The sequence below is a fragment of the Protobothrops mucrosquamatus genome, unplaced genomic scaffold (genome assembly GCF_001527695.2).
Source record: "Protobothrops mucrosquamatus isolate PMUCROS unplaced genomic scaffold, P.Mucros_1.0 scaffold342, whole genome shotgun sequence".
In the NCBI taxonomy this organism is placed as follows: domain Eukaryota; kingdom Metazoa; phylum Chordata; class Lepidosauria; order Squamata; family Viperidae; genus Protobothrops; species Protobothrops mucrosquamatus.
In genome coordinates this window covers 614,792-634,850 of record NW_015386679.1, presented here as the reverse complement: position 1 = coordinate 634,850, position 20,059 = coordinate 614,792, and the positions used below count along the sequence as shown (strand labels likewise).

The following is a 20,059-nucleotide window of genomic DNA, read 5'->3' as shown; positions in this document are numbered from 1 at the left end:
CGGGGCCCACACCTACATCAGCTTCGTTGAGGAAGAAATGAGGTTCTAATCAAGTTGTCATCAAAAAGGAAACTACATCCCAACCCAGATTACACTGCCAGCTCCCATCTGGCAACCACCTACCAACCCACACGAATGATGGGATCTCGTCTGCTAGCACCACTTCTGTGGGAAAATTGGAAGGCCAGAAAACCATCAGCAATGGAAAGGGTTCAATCCTGGGGTCCACCACAGAGGTTCTCCTGTTGCAAGATGGTGCCGATTATCTTGTGGAGAGAAGAATGTCCATTTTAGGAATTGCTCTTCAAGGCTTTAGCGCTTAGAAAGATGCCTCTCTGGAGGAGGAGGAGGAGAAGAAAGAAGAAGAAAGAGGAGGAGGTGGTGGTGGTGATGATGCAGGATATTGATAGAAAATTCCTGGTCCCCTACTTCTTTCTCCTTTTCTGGGCCTCCAAAGGAAAATAGTATGATAAGTACAGATATATTTATGGCAGAATGTTATTTACAAGCGAACCCATCACAATTGGTTTCGAAATTAAACATAAATCAAGGTTAGGTTCATTACTACAAATATTTCTCCAGGAGGTAATTATGTTGACTCTCCGGAACCGCCTTTCTCCGTCTGCTATTTGGAGACCAACCCAATAATGGTGCCTTTCCTTAAAAACCTTGGCTAGAGATACGGGAAAAATGTCTCTGTTCAGAAAAAAATCCGTGATTGCTGGGAACTGCAGTGGAAGGGATGCATGAACCAGAGCTTGGAAAGAGGAAAAGGAAAAAAAATGGTAGCAATCCTTATTTTTTAAAAAATAAAAATTGCTGTAAATTGCCAAACTAAATTACATAGTAGATAGATGACTGATAGACAATGATAGATAGATAGAGGATAGATGATAGATAGACAGACAGACAGACAGACAGACAGACAGACAGACAGATAGATAGATAGATAGATAGAGGATAGATAGATAGATAGATAGATAGATAGATAGATAGATAGATAGAGGATAGATAGATAGATAGATAGATAGATAGATAGATAGATAGAGGATAGAGGATAGATAGATAGATAGATAGATAGATAGATAGATAGATAGATAGATAGATAGATAGATAGATAGATAGAGGATAGATAGATAGATCTATCCTCTATCTATCTCAAGACATGGCTATTCCAACAAGCGGGACTGGCCTAGGGTAATTTTTAAGAGGGGTTTTTAGAGGAGTTTTTAATTATATTTTAAATTAGACAAGTTAAATATTTCATTTTAATTAATTTTAAATTTTATGTTGTTATTGGTGTTTTTAATTGATTGTCAGCCGCCCTGAGTCCGCAAGGAGAAGGGCGGGATATAAATTCGAACAATAAATAAATAAATAAATAAATAGATAGATAGAGGATAGATAGATAGATAGATAGATAGATAGATAGATAGATAGAGGATAGATAGATAGAGGATAGATAGATAGATAGATAGATAGATAGATAGATAGAGGATAGATAGATAGATAGATAGATAGATAGATAGATAGATAGATAGATAGATAGATAGATAGACAGACAGACAGACAGACAGACAGACAGACAGACAGATAGATGAGAGAGAGAGAATGGAGAGAGGGAGGGATATTTAAGACAGAAATTGAACAGTTTAAATCCACTTGACAATATTGAATAAATAAATAAAACAATCAATAAAAACGTCCTGGCATTTCCCTGCCTCAAAAACACACCAACTGCATTTTTATTCTATTAACCTTTATTTTTATTCAGGAAGGGGGGGGGAAATAAAGCGAGAAGCGGCCCATTCAGACGCGCAAAGGCAACTCAACCGGCTTCGCTCCCTTTAAATGGACGAATCCCAGGCGACGCCCAGCCGGCCACGCCCCCTCGCCTCCCACCGGCCACCTTCCTTGCTTCGCCCCGCCTCCTTGTTACGAACTTCGCAATCCGCGCTCTTTGGCCTCCCGTCGCGACCCGTAGTTTCTGCCACTGGCCTCCCAGCCTGGAGCGTTTGTGGCGTTTTCTCCGGAAAATGTCTCTGCAGGAGCCGCCGGTGACGGTCAGCGACCTGCAGCAGCTGCTGAAGAAGAAGGACGAAATTGAGGCCCAGATCAAGGCCTACTATGAAGTCCTGCAGGATGTGAGTGGCAGGACAGGCTGAGTGGGGGGCTGGGCTGGGGGGGAAACCAGCTGGAGGCCTTAAAGGACTACAGCTCCCATCATCCTTTTTTGCAGGAGGTCCTTTCCAGCCTGGGCGGGGGGGGGCTGCAAAGGCAGATATTTGCATTGCATTAAATGCATTGCTTTGCAAGCTCCTTTGCTTGCAAGCAAGTGCTTAAAACCAGGGTGGGCTTCAACTCCCAGAATTCCCCACGGGTGCCCTCAAGTGTAAGTAGGAAGCCAGGCCAGGAAGCTTGGGATTCTGGGAGTTGAAGTCCACCCATCTTCAAGCTGTCAAGGTTGAGAAAGACTGGCGTAAACATTGCAGGCATACAAAACAGGGAAGGATCCCGGAATTAAAAGGGTTGGATCTGAACTTTCAGCTTCTGCACCAGAAGCAAAAGGGGGGGGGATGCATACAGGAGGAGGAGGAGGAGGAGGAGGAGGAGAGGGTCCTCTGGATGAGAAAAAGTGAAACATTTTGCTAAGAAACACAGGAAATGCATAGGACTCCTTTTCAGAGCTGAGTCATTGCAAAAGCCTTTTTAATTTTAATTTTTTTTTAAGCTGCTCTCTCCAGCCTTCTGTGATTTAAAATGTTGGCGGGAGCTTTTGAAATAAGTTTCTGTCCAATTTTCATATCTTCTGAGCCTAAAGTAAGATTTCAAGCTGTGGCACCATAACCTGTTACGTCTAAGTTGATCTATCTAGTCAAAATATAGGTGGTTTGTTGGTGCTTGTTGAACATACGGGATGAAGCTGGTTTGTTAACCGTAATTTGCAGCATGGCGTCTTTTACCATCCCAGCCAAGTTTGGTTTATTTGGGTAGCCAGCATGGAACAGATGAGGGCTTCCCATAAGGCAGTGAATTCATATGTAATTTGCGCAAAAAACAAATCTGAAAAGGGACACTTTGATTTTCTTATTTGCAGCAAAAAGGGGTTGGAATGAGTGAGCCACTCGTAGACGCTGACGGCTACCCTCGGGCAGATGTGGACATCTACCAAGTCCGGACCGCGAGACACAACATCATCTGTAAGCAGCCAAGTCCTTAATTTTCAGCAGGTTTAAAGCCCTGTCTCCTTATTTAAACATTTAATTCATTCTGCATACATCCATTGGCTTCTTTTGCGTGCAGGAAATCCTCGGCTTAAATTCATTTCTTTAGCAACTCTTCAAACTTACAACGGCACTGGGAAAAAAACGTGACTTAAGATTGGTCCTCGTACTTACAACCATTGCAGCTTCACGTGATCAGAATTTGGGCGGTAGACAACCAGCAAGTGTTGGTGATGATTTGCGCCATTCCGCTTTCAGGTCTGCAGAACGACCACCAAGCCCTGATGGAGCAGGTGGAAGAGGGACTGCATCAGCTGCACGCCCGGGAGAAAGAGAAGCGTGACCAGGATGAGGCCGAGGCTCGTGCCGAAGCCCAAAACCAGGCCTTGCCCCAGCCCTTCGCCCGAGTGAACGCCGTCAGTCCCGGCTCCCCAGCCAGCTTCGCGGCAAGTACCGGCTTCTCTTGCTCTGGAGCCCAGTGGGTGGGAGCTTCCTTTATTTCTTTATTCTGCATTGTTACGTCCTGCCTTTCGGTAAGGATTTAGACTTTTCTCTGCCTCCTCCTTTTATCAACGTAACCAAAGCCTTACAAGGTGGGCTGGTCTAAAAAAAAGAGCAATTGGCCCAACTCTACACGAGACAAAGGGATCGTTTTTGCTTCTTTCTGCAGGGTTTACAAGTGGGCGACGAGATCGCCGAGTTTGGCTCGGTTAACAGCCAGAATTTCCAATCGTTGCAGAACATTGCAACCGTGGTTCAGCACAGTGAGGACGTGAGCGGCTTGCTTTCTTTGCGGGTCTGGAAAGAGTTTGGGAGGGGCTTATCTGGACACTTCACATTGTAGCTCTTCTGCCTTCCCCCCCCCCCCATTAGCTACATAAACCAAACTGAATGAGAGAAATCTTTTTATTTTATTTTTTGTTTGTTTGTTTCTCTCCCCCAGAAACCCTTAAGGGTGACTGTGATCCGAAGAGGGGAAAAAACCCATCTGGGGCTGACCCCAAAGCGCTGGAGTGGGAAAGGACTTCTGGGGTAAGTATTCCCAAACTTTAGATTCAGGAAAAGATGCTTCCGTGACTGAAATTACAAGAATGAAATGCTCAGAAGAAACAGTAGCTGGCCTCTGGTATCCGTAGCTCTCTTCAATCTCCAATATTAATAATCCCAGAAAAAGAAACATAAAAATTGTGATGCTCAGACAGGATTTTGTGAAGATTAGAAGAGAAATCCCAAGATTTCCATCCTGATCTGTTTAAAGTTTTTTCTGTATAGATTTTTTTATTCAAAGTTTTACCAAGAGAATAAAAGTAACACAACAGAATAACAAGTAAAAGGCAGAAAAGAGAGAAAAAGAGAAAGAAAAAAGTCAAAAAGATACAAAGAATAAAAAAAATAAAAGACGCTTCCGATTTTCTTTGCAGCAAATATAAGTACAATTACAAAATAATTTCTTATTTTGATGACAAAAGAAAGCTCGTTCTTTTTCTATTATCCATTTAATTAATCCATCTATTTATCCCTCAAAACTACAAATCATAAGTGCATTTTTTTTCCTATTTCATCAAAAAGTCTGTAAGGGAGTTTCCAGCCAACCATAAATGTAGGTCCTGTTTTTTTTTCTTTTATCAAAGAAGTTAATTTAGCCATCTCTGCAAGTTCCATCATCTTCACCAACCATTCTTTTTTTTGTAAGTATTGCCAAACGTTGAGCATATTTGATCTATTTAAAGTTCTAATGGTCGAAAAACAGCCCTAGAATTGTGCCTTCCTCTGCCTGTATTTGTGTAAATTCTCTTGCTTCTCTGAGGAACAAAAGTCGGGGTGCTAGTACTATTCTGGTGCTTGCCGAAGGTTTAATTTGCTTTTTTTTCTCTTTTTCCTCTCGATCTCCAGCTGTAATATTGTTCCTTTGCAAAGATGACTTCGACTGATGAGCCAACTCGTGTTTTTTTGGTGACATGTCATTTTGATCATCTCTCCGAAGAAGCTGAAATGGCTAAAATGAATTTGGAATTTGGGGCTTTTACTGTGTTTCCTGCAGATGCCATTTGAATTTTTTTTTCCCTGATTCCCAAAAGGTATTCAGTACGTTTTAACTTGGGTGTAAGGACAAGTTGCTCAATTCATGGTGGAATTGAGCAACTTAGTTTTGTGGCCTTCCTTTGGATTCTTCCCTGTTTGGTCCAGGAACTGGACAATAAAGATTTATGCCATTCTCCTGGTGTTATTTTTTTTTCTTTTTTGTCCTTGATCGTTTCTGCGAAATGCGCTAAAACCTTCCCTGATGTGTTTTGTATTGTCACTTAGGATAAAAGTCATCCTGGGTCTTTTTTAAAGGCAATCAGTGCAATTATTAGCAATACAAGCTTGAAAATAAATACTATAAAATGAAGATCTGCAACAAAAGCGTTCTGGATTTATAGCCTGATTTTTTTTCCTCCCAAACCTTGTTACAATTTAGGCGTTTCAAATGTTTTTTAATACGAGAGATGTGAATCGGCCTTTATTATTCAAATACTTCTACAGAACATTATTCTAGCGTATGTACTAAATGGTAGCTGCCTAATACTGTAGATCAGGCACAAAAGGAAAAAATCAAATCAGGAAAACTGAGAGAAACTCCACATCGCTGCTGATTTTTCTTGACCACGGATTGAAAAGTCAGCTCAGTTTTTATCAACTAGACCTTTTCTTCGTTTTTTTAAAATCTTTTGAAGTGCTGGACACCCAACAGGAATCCTGCATCCCACAGTCAAGCTGGGAATTTTGGGGAATTAGAAGGTGTTTTTTTTTCCCCATTCATCTGACTTATTTTATATAAAACTTTATTAAATTTCAGAAAAGTATAACCTACAAAAGGCAAAGGAAAAAAATTGAAAAGAAAAAAAAGTTCGGAAAAAGCGAAATTGGGAGCACAGGAAAAAATAAATAAAAGGAAAAACCTACAGACAAATAGCCTCTTTGGCACAAATAAAAACCTAAGAATCAATACCGTTCTGAACTAGAATAAATTATAACCCAAGATCAACATTTCACTTCTTTCAAGAAAAAAAAAAAATCCGAGAGTGTTTTCCAAATAGAAAGAAAGCCAGCCCGAGTCTTTTTTTTTTTCTTTCACCCAAAGCAATCGGTTCCACCATCCTCCAACAGAGTTTTGCAAAAACCTCAAAGCACCCTTTCTCAGTTGCAAGATGGATTAATTCTATTTATTTCCTGAAATGTATTGGCTGCTCAACTCCAGTGGGCTCCGGGTGGCAGGTAGAGAAAACCTAAAAAAAAAAAGGAGCTAAAAACATTAAATCAGACAGCCTGGAATAAATCTAACAGACAGCAAAATCAACCCTGCACCTGGTTTAGAGGGGTTTTTTTGGGGGGGTGTGTGAAAAGGGGTGTCTGGTTAGAGAAGAAAGGAAATTGTGCTAGCCTGCCTACCCGGTTTTGAATCCTTGGAAATTCAGGGAAGCAAAGCTTTGCACTGCTTGCCAAGCGTGCAACTCAGTCTGGAGTTGTTTGCAGGCGGCTGGCGGTTGCCGTGGCAACCGGAATGGGATGCAAACAGTCGCTGCTGGAGTTGGAGCCGTCAGGTGAGTCGAGAAGGCGGGCAGGTGAGGACAAGCTCTTTGGGAAAGGGGGAGAATCGACAACGCTGAACCTCAGGAAAATTTAAATCATTGTCTAAGCCAGAAAAAGAAGAAAAAAAATGGAAACTATAGTTGGTTTGTCCCGGGGCGGGGGGGGGGAGTGATGAATGGCAATGATTGAGGAGGAATTTCTGGGTTAAGATTTCTGCAGAGACTTGTTTCTTTCCTCAAAAAAGAAAAAAAAAAGGTTTCTGTTGGTTGGGCAATTTTGTCGGTCTTGTTTTGTTTTGGCGGAGTGAAAGTAGACCTTGGCTCGTTTAATTGTGGCTAAGGAAGACCAGAGCTGGTCAAACCTTGAAAAGGAGGCCACTAGGAGATGATGGGGTATAGGTGGGAATGGAAATCTGAAAATCCTGGAGGAAGGTCATGGTGACCCACTTCTGGATTGTGGTTGAAGGAACCTGTAATGGACACATCATGGCTTAACCTCCTGGACAATTGTTGAGGTTGGTGGGTGCTCCTCACTGGAGGAGTTTAAGAAGAGAATGTATCTGGTTTTGTCTGGAATGGTATAGGGTTTCCTGTTGTGCTGGGGGTTGGACTAGAAGACCTCCAAGGTCCCTTCCAACTCTTATTCTGTTCTGTTATTCTACATGAGGAAGCCAGGATCTGAGGTTGTCAGCTGGTGAGGAAACCTGGCCTGGGCAATTATGCTCCCTCTAGCAATTCCTTTAAGATGAGGAAGCTGGTAATGCCATTGGGCAGAACTTCCTAGAATGCCTGGAAACTGGCATGGACTCTGCCAAACTTCAAGACGAAACCCAGAGGTCCCTTATGGGCACTCTGGACACGTTTCTCAGCCCAAACGTGGCTATTTCCCCTCAATTTGGAATGATCCCAAACCTTTGGGGAAGGGAACCGTCATTACCCAGCTAGCGCCATTCCAACTTTCTCTCAACCCTACAAATATTTGCAGGAGACGATGGAGGAAGACAAGAAGGAGGAGGAGAAGAACAGCCACCAGTGGGATTATCCAACGAAGACCTCAAAGGAGCGCCTGGAAAATCCAGAAACTCTTCCTGAGGAGACCGATGCACTCGGCCCAGAGGAGGAAGAAGCTGACCTCTCTTGGGTGGAAAATCACATTTCTTTGCCGAAAATCGGTCCTCTGATTGTGGTACCCTCAAGTGTAAGTCGGAAGCCAGACTAGGAAGCTGGGGATTCTGGGAGTTGAAGTCCCACCATTTTCAAGTGGCTTAACGTTGAGAAATACTGATTCGAGGAGTTCCAGTAACTACGGTCAGTGGCAAAAGATGCTGCAAGTGGACAATATTGACCATATCATCAACCCCCCCCCCAAACTTCTCTTGCCATTGACTGGCATCTCCTTAAAACCATGTTTCTCAAGCTTGGCCACTTGAAGATGGGCGGACTTCAACTCCCAGAATTCCCCAGCCAGCATGGCTAACCCTAACCCAGACTAATTGAAATTTCAAGAATATTAGTAAATAATATTGTTAATTATTTAAAGATGAATTCTTATGAATTAAAATAACATTAGTAAATAAATATTCGTAATAATTTGTCCCTGGATGCAGTCAGCTCATCCTGTTGCATAGCAAGGCTGGGAATGTCCCAGTCATCCCCAAAAGGCCTCTGAATTTTGTATATTCGGAAGCACAGAATGGAATAATCCAGGTAAAGATTTAAAATCAGGCAAAACAGAAGAAAACAGGAATGCAACTTCCAGGCTCGGTCACAAATTTTATTTTGCTATTTAGGGACATGAAATCAGGACCCCAACACCTGAAGATGAAGAGCTCAAAGAGCTGAGGCTGTCAGAAGAAGCCTCTCCAACTTCAGAGATTCTTGTAGAAGACAATCTCTTTGAAGCTGACAGAGACGATGGCAAGAGCCCTGGCACCAGGGATGATGAAAGAGGTCCAGCGAGCAGTGGAAAACTCTCAGAGGCCAGAACAGAAGAAGGTGGTCCCGGGCTTGTGGAGCAGGAATCCGCTAAAAGCATCTCCCTAGAACCGGTGCCCTCAAAAATGAGGAGGTCCACCAGCAGGACGGGTTCAACAACTCCTGGCTTAGGGAGTGAGAAGTCCAAGATGTCCCTCAGAAGCCAAGAACCACCAAGCGATAGTGAAATGACCAGTCTAGAGACAGGAATGGGGACCTCCCAAAAAGAGAGTGAGACGTCCAGGACCCAAACCACCGCCAGCAGTGCGACTCCGTTCCAGGAGGAAGATTCAATTGTGTTATCAGCCTTCCCAGGGATGTTGTTTGAGGAGAAGACTCAGCCGCTCTCCAATCACCCTCTGGTGAGTTCGGGTGAAGGACACTGAACAGACGGCAGTTGATGCCTTCCAACATCTGGATTCCTGTACAACCCCTCTTGTGATTTTTAGTTGGGTGGGCCTTCTGATTCGGCTAGTCTAGATGATCCTTAGGGATGTCTTGGGGAAATAATATGACTTGGACATTTCCTTCAGAGCTTGTCGTGGGTCTTTGGCTACAACAGCCAGCTGCCTGTTTTCAACCTTCTGGATGAAGATCAACGGGTGCTGTTGTACGTCTCTGCTCACACTGCCGTCGTCCATGACATCTTGAAGAATCAACAGTATCTCCTGCAGGTAAGACCGAGTTCTCTGAGCCTTAGGAATCATCTTTCTTATGTGAAACAGCAGACCTCCTCACAAGGATGTCTGCTTCTCCTGAGACCTCCCATGTTTCTTAGGGACATTCCAGTTGTATCTCCTGCATCTGTGTCAGCGACGACCGGCGGTGGGTTGCCACGGCCGACCGAGGTCCTGACAGTCTGGTGATCATCTGGGACAGCTACTCTGCGTAAGGTTCTACTGACTGCAGGATGAGCTTCCCCTGTACTTGATAGCAAGTCATGGTACCTCTTGATCTTCAGCCAGCATGAGGAATTCTGGGGTTTGAGGTCCACAAGTCTTAAAGTTGCCAGGTTTGGAGCCCCCCTCCACTGTAGAACCAGCAAGTAAGACTTGGAGGACAAGACCCATCTCAGTTTATCTTGTTGAAAGTGAATGAAATAATAGGCTTCACCTTCAAAGACATTTGCTGGTCCAAAACTAGCTACCGATGGCTGGTTTCTTGGCTGCCCAGTTCAATTAATCGTTCCAACAGAAGAGAATAATTGTAGCTCAGGATTATACTGTAGAGTTCCTGGTGCTCTCTGAGCTTGGTTGTTTTCTTATAGATGTCCCATTACCCAACTAGATAATATCAGTGGTAGAAGGGAGAGGAGTTTGAGGACTGGAAGAAGGGGAGGAGGAAGAGGAAGAGGAGGACTGTTGGGTCCTTGGTGCTCTCTGAGCTTGGTAGTTGGCTTGTAGACCTTTCATGACCCAACTAGGTTACATCATCAGTGTTCAACTAATCTTGTTCAGGTATGTAGGACTATGTAAATATCTGGAAGTCTCCAGACCTACTCCAGTAGCTCTACCGAGTCCTCCTTCCGGTTCAGATGCTTAAGTTGGCACCCACAAAATCCACTCAGCCACAGGTCCCCAAACAGCTGCAGACCTCTTGTTCTTCAGGATTCCAGTCCACACCATCTTCGACAGTCACCCCAAAGGAGGAGTCAGCGCCATCACCCTTTCTCACGACTCCAAGTTCCTGGCTACCGTCGGAGCCGAAGAGGTGCAGGTAAAGGAAGCACTTCCTAGAGAGTGTCTTAAACGTTGGAGGGAGAGCAGTGGATAGGAACACCGACCTCCTCCTAGTTTAGGGTTAGGGTCTTTGCCACCCACCCACCAACCATCCACCATTTTCTTCCTTATCTCAGAAAATTTCAGTCTGGAAGTGGACCACGCTGGACACCAAGCCGGTCTGCAGTGTGGAAATCCTGCCTCAGTTTGGATTCCAGGTCAGACCTCCTGATTGCTGACGTGCAAGAGAGACGCAGCGATTATTATGGTTTGTTTTTATCCCCTATGAAAATTTGGCAAAAGAACTCTGCAGGGCATAAATTACGAGTTTGTGGGGCAGAGGAAGGAGGATAACAGCTGGAGTTTTTGCTCTAAAATATTCTTTCACACATCAGCATTTGCTTCAAGCTCAGCAAAGATGCGTAATTTTTTTCCTCCTTCTGAAATTCCAGCACAGCCACAGTTTTCACTTCCCATAAACTGTACCGCCAATGGTACAATGCTACATTTATGGACCTGACCCAGTGCATCTTCTAGCTGACCCACGAGATATTGGCAGGGGAGAAAAGCAGCCCCCCACTAGCCTCTCTGTCCTCTTCCCAAGCTTTTTCCAGCTTTATTCTGGCAGCAATTAAAAAGCAAAATAAAAATAACCGGCCGCGGCAATGAAGAGCTTCAAAGCCCCTTTTTTGCCCTGCTGGGTGAAGCCACGGTTTGGTGGCACCAAGTTTTACCTTCAGCCAGAATTGCTAAAGATTCGGGAAGCAAAACCGGGCCACGCCTGGTGGTTCAGGTATGAAATGCAGCTTTGATGGGGGTGCTCAGCAACGATGGCGTCTTTCTTCCAGAATTACATTGAGTTCAGTCTCCAAACTCCGAAGGAGCTGGTGAGCAACAGCGACAGCCAAGTTATCTTCTACTTGTGGGAAGTAAGTGAGACACCCCACAACACCCTGCTCTCTTTGAGTGTCTTACTTTAACACGAGGTGATTTCAAGAACCTACCTTCTTAAAACTTGCATCCCCTAGGGAGGACAGGGGGGGGAAGGGAGACAGGAATGACACCTCCTAAAATTCCCAGCGAGCAGGGTCTACAGTTAGAAGTTCTTGACGGTCTGGTTCAAAGTAGGCTTTGAAGGATGAGGTCTTGGGAGGATGTTCCTGTGTCTTCCACACAGGAGCAGCAGGAGGTGGCTTCTCAGGTGAGTAAACCTTTAGAGCAGTGGTTCTCAACCTTGGCAACCTTAAGACTTGTAGACTTCAACTCCCAGGATTCCCCAGCCAGCATGGAGAATTCTGGGAGTTGAAGTCCACAAGTCTTAAAAGTTGCCAAGTTGGGACACCCTTGACTGAGAGACTTATCCCTCTCTTCTTTCTATTTCTCTTAGGAGGATAGCAATCTGCTCTACCATGCTCCTCTCTTGACAGACAAAGTAAGTCCGTGTCCCAAATAAAAATAAAAATACTGGAGACTCTGAAATGCTTATAATGGGTGGTGGTCTGTGCAGGATCCCATTGGAGAGGGGAGCAAATGTGTAAAGGGGGTTTAAAGACCTCTGGAAGCCAAGACCTTCTTCTTCATTAAGATGATTCCGCAGGCTGGTTTCCAACTTAGATTTCCTGAAAGGTAGCCCCCTAAATCCGAAAATGAAAATATTTGACAGGAATCCACTGGGCACCAATTGAGAATTGCTTCTGACAGTTAAGAGAGGCCAGTGGGATGGAGTCGTTAACGGTGGTGGACTCAAAACGGGCTCCCAGCTTCTCGACTCTCCTCAGCTCTGGGTGTTTTTTGGCCAGGCAACCTTTGTGAACCTCATCTATCTCACAGGGATGTTACTGGGGTGTGTGTGTGTGAATATGAAGTGTTGCCTATGCATGAATAGAAAGCTAGGAATGGAATAAACCTGATAGAAGTTGCAGACCGCGGTTTTCGATGTTCCTGTTCTTTTCTTCCCAAACTGGATCGGTGGTCCTCCTGAAGACTTTCAACAAGGCGGTGGGACTCTTCAGCCAATCCCGTTTCCATTTCCGCACTTCCCAAACGTTGTCCTGCACCTCGGAGGGGAAGCTGGTGATCTGGGACACCGTTTGCACACCCTTGCAAGCTACGTGTGACCGAGTGTACAACATGAAAGCCATCAAGCTGGTCCACCTACAAAAGGACGCCATCACCGTCCTGGCCATCATGGACGAGTAAGCGGGTCTCAATTCACACTGAAATTGCAGGCTCAATTATAGTCGTAACCAGGGTAAAAGCATCCTACAATTAAAAGCCTGTTGAGGAAGAATTTCCAGTGTTGGCCAGCAGAGGGTGCTGCAGCTAAGCTGAACATCCCACTTTGGACCCATCCTGTTTTTTGCTGCAGCTTTTCCAGTAAAAAACCTGCGATTCAATGCAATTCACAAAACTGAATTTTTATTTTATTTTCAAATTCCAGCCTCCAAACAGGCACTTCTTTAAGGGGAGCCCACCTTGAGAACCTGGTGGGCTGGAAAGGGGAAAAAAAACCCTGACTATACATAAGCTGTATATAGTATGTTATGCATGTGTACACTTTGAGAGCAAGCAACTAAATTTCATTTTTAATGTGTGCCATTGTGCCCATAGTAAAACAAATGACAATAAAGGTTATCTGTCTGTCTATCTATCCTTTGATCTCTACCGCCAATGCTTCTTCCCAGGTTATTTGTCACTTGTGACATCAGAGGCCACATTAAATTCTACGACGGGGACCTGCAGCTGATGCACTGGTACAGCCAGTTTAAACTGGGACCCATCCAGTCTTTCTCCTTCTCCAAGAAACCCGCCTCCCCTGAAGACGTCACCAAGTACCCCGAGTCGTGCACTTTATCTGGCCAACCCTTCATTGTTAGGTGAGCGGATCTTGGTGGCCCGTAGAGTTTTTTTTATTATTATTATTCTGTTGGGCATGATGGGGTTGAAGGAATGGAGCACCTTCTGCAAGCTGGGCAGATCTGGGGAGGAAGGATGGACTTTTCTTCAAGTTTGCAAACTTTTGCTCCCTGAGGTAGGAATTTCATCCTTGCGACTGTGGATGCCGTGGTGATTCACGTCAAGACGGAGGGAACTCAAGTCACCAAGTGCCTGGAGGAACCGAAGGACGCTGTCCACACCGCCATCTGCCACCCCTGCAAACCTCTCCTGGCCAAGGGCAGCTACTGTGGCCTTCTGAAAGTCTGGAGCTACCTCCTGAACAAATACCTCGTCAGCCGAATTTTTAAGGGCGAAAGCATCAGCTGCCTCTGTTACAATCATGATGGTAGTCATCGGTCCTTCTCATATTTTTGGGTAGCTGGAAGTCGCTCCTCTCCCCGGGCTCAATTTTCTGTCTGAGGAAGAGAATCCCGAACAATCACAATACTTGTCTAAAGAATTATTTGCTGGGTCTGGCTGAGCTGGCCTCAGAAAGCTGCAGAAAGCTGTTATCAGACTATACAGCAACTTTGTGGGTCTTCCCAATCGAATCAGAGGTTGTGTTTGAATGGTTTGCTGGTCCTGTCAGAAGCCTCTCTGTAGACCACTGCAAAGATTGCGGTTGCACTGATTTTTCTTCCAACTCTTATCTAATTAATTATTTCTTACAGTCAAGAACTGCCATAACTGACCCAGATAGTCTGTAAAAATTCCTACCCACTGTTGCATCCAACGTTGGTAACGTTAGCCTCCGATCGTAATTGCAAGATTGATAGGTAGAATTTTTCTGAAGCTTAAAACTCACTTGCAGCCCAAATCTGTCTACTGTTGACTGCTAAAATGCTGCAGGGTCCTTCGGGGAGTGTTGGTACCTTTAAATAGAAGCTTCCTGCCTGTAGCTTTGATCTCTGATGGATTCCTACCTCAGGACAGGGCTTTCATGGGTCTGTCCTCCATGAGTGATCAGTAATGGTGGTGTCTACTGGACCACCCTAAGGATGGACACCAATAATTAAAGTGGTTAGGACAGGGGTAGGCAACCTTGGTTCTTTTATGACTTGTGGACTTCAACTCCCAGAATTCCTGAGCTGAAGTCCACGAGTCATAAAATAGCCAAGGTTGCCTACCCCTGGGTTAGGAGACGTTTTGGAGAAACATCATAGAAGGATTTGGTTTAGGAGGACAAGCATGGCTTATGAACAAACAGTGTCTCAATAATCTCCAGAACCTTAATCAGAGTTTGGACCAACTGTTTTTTTGATGTGCATCTTAGGTTCTTTGCTAGCTGTTGGCTTTCTGAATGGGGGTCTTTATATCCTTGATGCCATATCGTTGGAAAACGACCATCCAGAACCTTTCCAATTCTCAAAAGGACCCATCACCATCATGAGCTTCTCCCACAATTCTGAATATCTCGCCACTGCCGTGAGTAGTGACCCCCTTCCTCCCGGACCCATCCCACTGCTGTATCCTACGGGCTACCCCTTGTTCTGGCTACAAGCTGGTTGTTCCTCGCAGCTCTCCACAGAAGAGCGTTTCTCAAAATTGGCAACTTGAAAACGTGTGAACATCAACTTCCACAATAGTGGTTTTCCTTCCCAGTTGATTTTTCTTGTCTTTTAGGATGAAAATTTGTCGTTGAACCTTTACAAAAAAATTGACGTAGAGGAAAAGAAAGTCTGGGGTCGCCTGGCTGCCCTCCACTCCCATTACAAGCCGATTCGCACCCTTCTTTTTGGGGTGCACCTAGATAGCAGTGAGCCACGGCTCTTAAGTCTCGGAGAAGACCGGCTCTTGGTAAGTCCAGTGGCTGGGCACATCTGGTGAAAATGGGCCACCCGATTGGAGACTCCCTCTGGAAAAGTTTCAGGACCAACAAACCTAGGTAGTTGTTCATTCAGGACAAAACAGGTTGGCCTGGAGTCAAAGGAGGAAGGTGGGTACCAGAGATGGGAATCAAGATGCTTCTGGTCTGTAGCGAGTTATGGCCGCAAAGTCCCAACCTTGACAGGAAGACTTGGTAGCTTTTTGAGTTGAGTAGTACAAGTGACCAACACTTGGCTTAACACGTGGGTCAACTCAGTTGGGTCAACGGTGGTCCACTTGCCTAACCAACAGTTAGACCCAGTGATTCACTCTGCTACGTCTCGCACTAGTTGGAGTGATTGCTGGCTTTCACTTGGCTTTCAGGTGGAATACGACTTGGCGAATAGCGTCAAAGATGAGTTGGTGGTAATCCGACGAGACCGTATTGAGCAGAGCGCAATCCCCAAGTATATCGCTTGGTATCCCCCAATTACAACGGAGTACTTTTTCCTCACGGCCAACAATCACTACAAAATGAAGCTTTATAACGTGACCACCAAGTTGTGCAGGTAGCTAGGTGGGGAAAACCCTTGTGGGGGGTGGACTTCTTCAAAGGCAACAGACCCAATGGGAGAAGGATCTGCTCTTGGTATGAGCTGGTTGGGCTCTTAGGCTTTTTCATGACGTGCTTCTTTTAGGAAGACCGCTTTGGGACCCAGCTATGGTTCTCCTCTTGAGAAGTTTGCCATCCTTCCGTTGGGTGAGGACCAGGATCCTCAGAAGCGGTACCTGGCCTACATCACAAAAGATAAGGTAGTGGAGGTGACGTGAAGGTACCTTTCCTTTGTATCTTCACATTCCTCCAGGCGGGGCTGGGGAGAAACTGGTTCTCCTCTCCATCTTCTTCTCTAGGTTGGCCTGCAGATCTTGCCCGTCGATGGGAACCCCCACAAGTCTTCAGCTTTCATTTGCCACCCTGCAGGTGTGGCCGACCTCACCTGTTCCTACAACGGACGCTACCTCTTCACGGCGGGGGGCAGCGACTCGACGGTGATGAAGTGGGACGTGAATCTCGAGTAAGTGATGGTTCCTTTGAGGAAAAGCTTTGGTGGCCTCAGGAGGCAAAGCAACACTGGGGAATTCTGGGAGTGGAAGTCCACCCATCTTCAAGGTAGAGAAACATGAAGCTAGAGGTTAGGTTTGTTAAGTTCCTCCAAGGTGGGGAGTTTTTATTTCCTTCTGGTAGAGGGGAGGCAGGTGAGGAACCAAGAGCTTCTCTGCAGGGTCTTCTCCTCAGGGACCCCCTGCCCTGTCTCCTTCTCCAGTGCTCTGGCTGCTGCTGTTTTCCTGGGTGGCAAAGACCTGATCCCATTTTACAACCTGTTGGAAGGTGGCAGAGATGGTGCATTTTTCAAGGTGAGTCTGCTCAGTTTGGGGTTCAGGTAATGCCACAAAACACATCCCAGCACAACAGCAGCCATAAAATAGTGGGGTTCAGAAAATAAAACCCTTTCAGAGAGGGGAAAAGGGCCACTAAAGGTTGATAGAGACAGACACCAAGCCAAATCTTTCATTACAGGGAGTCCTTGATTTACAAACCATTCGTTTAGTGACCGTTTGCAGTTACAATGGCACCGAAAAAAGGGACTTAGGATTGCTTTTCACATGACTGTTGCAGTATCCTCACAGTCACGTGATCAACTGGTTCATATTTATGACTGTTGCAGTGTTTCCCCTTTTGAGACCTTCTGACAAGCAAAGTCAAGGGGGAGAAGCCAGATTGGCTTAGTGACCGTCTTTCTAACTTAACCCTTGCAGTGATTCGCTTAGCGACTGTGGCAACAAAAGTTGTGAAATGAGGCAAAAGTCACGTAACTGTCTCACTTAGCAACGGAAGATTGGACTCAGTTGTGGCCGTAAGTCAAGGTCTTACCTGTATAGAATGTTCTTGCACACTCAAGATCCTTTGTACATGTTCAGGAGCTGGAAGACTATTTCTACTACGCTCAGCTGGTCCATCAGGGCATCGACACCATGGAACCCAGGAAGGTGTCTACACACATCCCCTTGGATCAGGTCTCCTTTCTGATGCGTGCGATGGGGTTTTACCCTTCGGAGGATCAGGTCAGTGGGTTTTCAGGGGAGGGGGCAGGTGGGGAGGGTCCTTAAGCACCTCATTTGACCTCCGAAACCTAGCGATTTCTTGTGGACTAGCGGTTCCTCAACCCTTGTTCCTCAATCCTTGTTTGGGAGGATGTCTCCAATCACAGTTTGGAACTTATGGGAATCGTGGTTTTTTAGTCTGGCCAGCTTTGTAAATCAGAGGAAGAGGAAAACGATCCTATTCTGCAAACTAGGTTTGAGAGATGACTGAAGAAGACACTTTCCTTCCTTCTTTCTGCTTGTCAAAGCATTCCTGCGGCAACATGATTGAAAATCATTTGTGTTTGTTTATTTATTTGATTTAAACCGGGGGTGTCCAAGCTTGGCAACTTGAAGACCTGTGGACTTCAAGTTGCTAAGATTGGACAGCCTTGATTTAGAGGCTGCCCAACTGCCTAATGTTAAAACAATAAAAGCCAATCCCAAACGAAACCTGATGCATCAGGAAAAGATAACTCCTGAAGAAAACTTTATTTTTATCGATTGATTGATTAATTGATTAAATTTATTTGCCACCCATCTCACCAGGAGGTGAATTTGGTTGGCTTACAACGTTAAAAGGAATAAAACAATACAAAAAGAGATACGAGATACATACACTAAGAATAGGGTTAGGGTTAGGCCAGGTTTTGAAAGCTTTCTCAGATCTGATGGAGGTGGGATCCCGTTTCTCCTTTTAGATTGAAGACATGCTGAACGAAGTCAAATTTAGTGAGTTTCTGGATACTGGGAAGCAAGTCACCCATATTAATTTAGGGGACTTCATCAAACTCTACGTGAACCATCGGCCTGCCTTTGGGCTGGCCTCGAGGGAAATTCAGCAGGCCTTCGATGTGTTGGGCTATGAGAACGAGGACCACGAAGCCGCCATCAACCGAGATGACCTGCTATTGTTGCTGCAACACAAAGGTGTGAGCGTTGAGCGTTCAAAACCTTTGAAAATTGGTGGTATGCCGTGGTTCTGCTCGGGTTAGGTGACTGTGTGCTTTCTCGTTTTCTTTGAGCAGGAGAGCATTTCACCGAAGAAGAATTGGCCGAGTATCTCACCACGCTTCTGGGCTTCAACCCCGAGGGGGGACGTGTGGAGGTCGGCAGCTATGATCCCACAGGTGCTGAACTGCAACCCCCTCTGATGATTTTCTTGGCACCGTTAAATAATGGTTTGCTACTGCTTTCTTGGGGATTCTTTGCCTAATTTCTAACTCATCTTAGAGCCCTGGGGTCGCTTAGTGGTCTCCCATCCTGGGGAAAGTAGAGCAGGAACGTGAAAAGAGTTGCATTGCAATTAAAGGGCAAAAATCAGTTCAGTGTAGCTTGTGGATAAAGTGATCTTGTATATTCCTTGCACCAAGTCCTAGCATCCATTCTCTTTCCCAGGTTCAGAAGACATAATTCAGGAAGAAATCCCCGAGGAAGTGACGGCAGCTTACTTCACAAAGGACATCTTGGGTTTACCGATGCCAGAACCGACGGACGTGACGACAGAGATGCAAACTTCCGACGAGGCCACGAATGGCAGTTTCTTGTCCGTGAAGAATTCGTGATTTACACTCTTGGTCTTTTTCGCCTTGGGTCGTCTTCTGTCCCCAGATTTACAACTTAACTATTTTTGAAAAACAAATGTTCAGAAATGATTAGTTTCAATGTGATGGAAAATAAAAGATGTTGGGGGTGTTGTTTTTTAAAAAAAAAATCAATTGTAGACTCCGTATGTATAAAGCTGGGGAAGTCCTCGTCCCTCATCCAAAGCGAGACGTGCGGAAGCAGTTTTCCCAGATCTTTTGACAGCTGCTCCTCGACTTGCAATCATTCATTTAGTGACCGTTCAAAGTTACAGTGATGCTGAAAAAAGTGGCTTGTGACCCATTCTCAGTTACAACCATCACGGCATCCCCACCGGTCAAAATCTGGACGCTCGGCATCCAGTGTCCGAGGATCATGGGATTGCCGTTTGCAACCTTCCCTGCAGGCTTCCAAGAAGCAACGTCAGTGGGGGAAGCCAGATGTGCGTGAATCATTGAACAGCTGCAGCGTTTCACTTACGGACCAGGGCAAAACAAGGTTGTAAAATCAGGCAGGATTTCACTTCACCACCACCTGGCTTAGCCCTAGAATCCATGATGGTGGGGGAATTCTGGGAATTGAAGTCCACCCATTTTATTTATATATATATATATTAAAGAGCCCAGGCTTTTATTTTATTTATTATTTTTATTTTACTTTTATTTGTTAAACTTCTATCTCCTTTTGAAGAGAGACCCGGCCAAGGAAGGCAAAGGCTCAGGAGAACAACCACGCGGAGAGACCAAGAAGCCCATGCTCCACTCCGCCCCTTCATTCGACGCCTCGAGGATGAGCGGCGCCGATCGCGCTGACAGAAAAGGGCGGAAACACGCCGGCCCCTCCCCTCCTCCGCCCCCACCAGCGGGAGCCGGGCGGGGATCCGCGCTTGCGCGGCGTGCCCCGCGCCTGCGCAGTGAGCTCGGCCCGCCTCTCCCGCCCACCGCCTCGGCTGGCCTCCCTGGCGGCCTCGGGCCTTTCTTCCCTCCTTCGAGGCGGGGCGGAGCCGGCCGGGAGGCTTCATTGTGCGTCCGGGCGCCGCCGCCGCCGCCAGCCAGCCAGGCCGGGCCTCCCTTTCCCTCCTCCTCCTCCTCCTCCTCCGGCT

At 45.7% G+C, this 20,059-nt stretch overlaps 2 protein-coding genes across 2 annotated transcripts; both read left to right on the top strand.

The window, feature by feature from the left end:
* Window positions 1–1,974: 1,974 nt before the first annotated feature.
* On the top strand, window positions 1,975–5,444 carry PSMD9 (proteasome 26S subunit, non-ATPase 9). Its single transcript, XM_015815454.1, has 6 exons — window positions 1,975–2,144; window positions 3,098–3,200; window positions 3,483–3,670; window positions 3,895–3,996; window positions 4,168–4,256; window positions 5,118–5,444. Exons 1-6 carry the CDS (start codon window positions 2,037–2,039, stop codon window positions 5,143–5,145), a joined length of 618 nt encoding a protein of 205 aa, XP_015670940.1. The 5' UTR covers window positions 1,975–2,036; the 3' UTR covers window positions 5,146–5,444.
* A 2,343-nt stretch (window positions 5,445–7,787) lies between these two features.
* Window positions 7,788–19,060, top strand: WDR66 (WD repeat domain 66). Its single transcript, XM_029284039.1, has 21 exons — window positions 7,788–7,994; window positions 8,587–9,132; window positions 9,304–9,444; window positions 9,549–9,658; window positions 10,378–10,486; window positions 10,626–10,706; window positions 11,337–11,417; window positions 11,876–11,920; window positions 12,472–12,683; window positions 13,173–13,364; window positions 13,524–13,771; window positions 14,699–14,850; window positions 15,049–15,222; window positions 15,616–15,800; window positions 15,930–16,044; window positions 16,144–16,307; window positions 16,557–16,647; window positions 17,212–17,355; window positions 18,075–18,303; window positions 18,402–18,503; window positions 18,772–19,060. The coding sequence occupies exons 1-21, from the start codon at window positions 7,788–7,790 to the stop codon at window positions 18,936–18,938; spliced, it is 3,495 nt and encodes a 1,164-aa protein (XP_029139872.1). The 3' UTR covers window positions 18,939–19,060.
* Window positions 19,061–20,059: the final 999 nt, after the last annotated feature.

Excerpts from the sequence above, each read along its gene's own strand:
- PSMD9 (XM_015815454.1), top strand. The coding sequence starts at position 2,037 with ATGTCTCTGCAGGAGCCGCCGGTGACGGTCAGCGACCTGCAGCAGCTG. Across the intron at positions 2,145-3,097 it reads ACTATGAAGTCCTGCAGGAT|CAAAAAGGGGTTGGAATGAG; the intron begins GTGAGTGGCAGG and ends TCTTATTTGCAG. Across the intron at positions 3,671-3,894 it reads GCTCCCCAGCCAGCTTCGCG|GGTTTACAAGTGGGCGACGA; the intron begins GCAAGTACCGGC and ends TTCTTTCTGCAG.
- WDR66 (XM_029284039.1), top strand. The coding sequence starts at position 7,788 with ATGGAGGAAGACAAGAAGGAGGAGGAGAAGAACAGCCACCAGTGGGAT. Across the intron at positions 15,223-15,615 it reads TCGGAGAAGACCGGCTCTTG|GTGGAATACGACTTGGCGAA; the intron begins GTAAGTCCAGTG and ends CTTGGCTTTCAG. Across the intron at positions 16,648-17,211 it reads GAGATGGTGCATTTTTCAAG|GAGCTGGAAGACTATTTCTA; the intron begins GTGAGTCTGCTC and ends GTACATGTTCAG.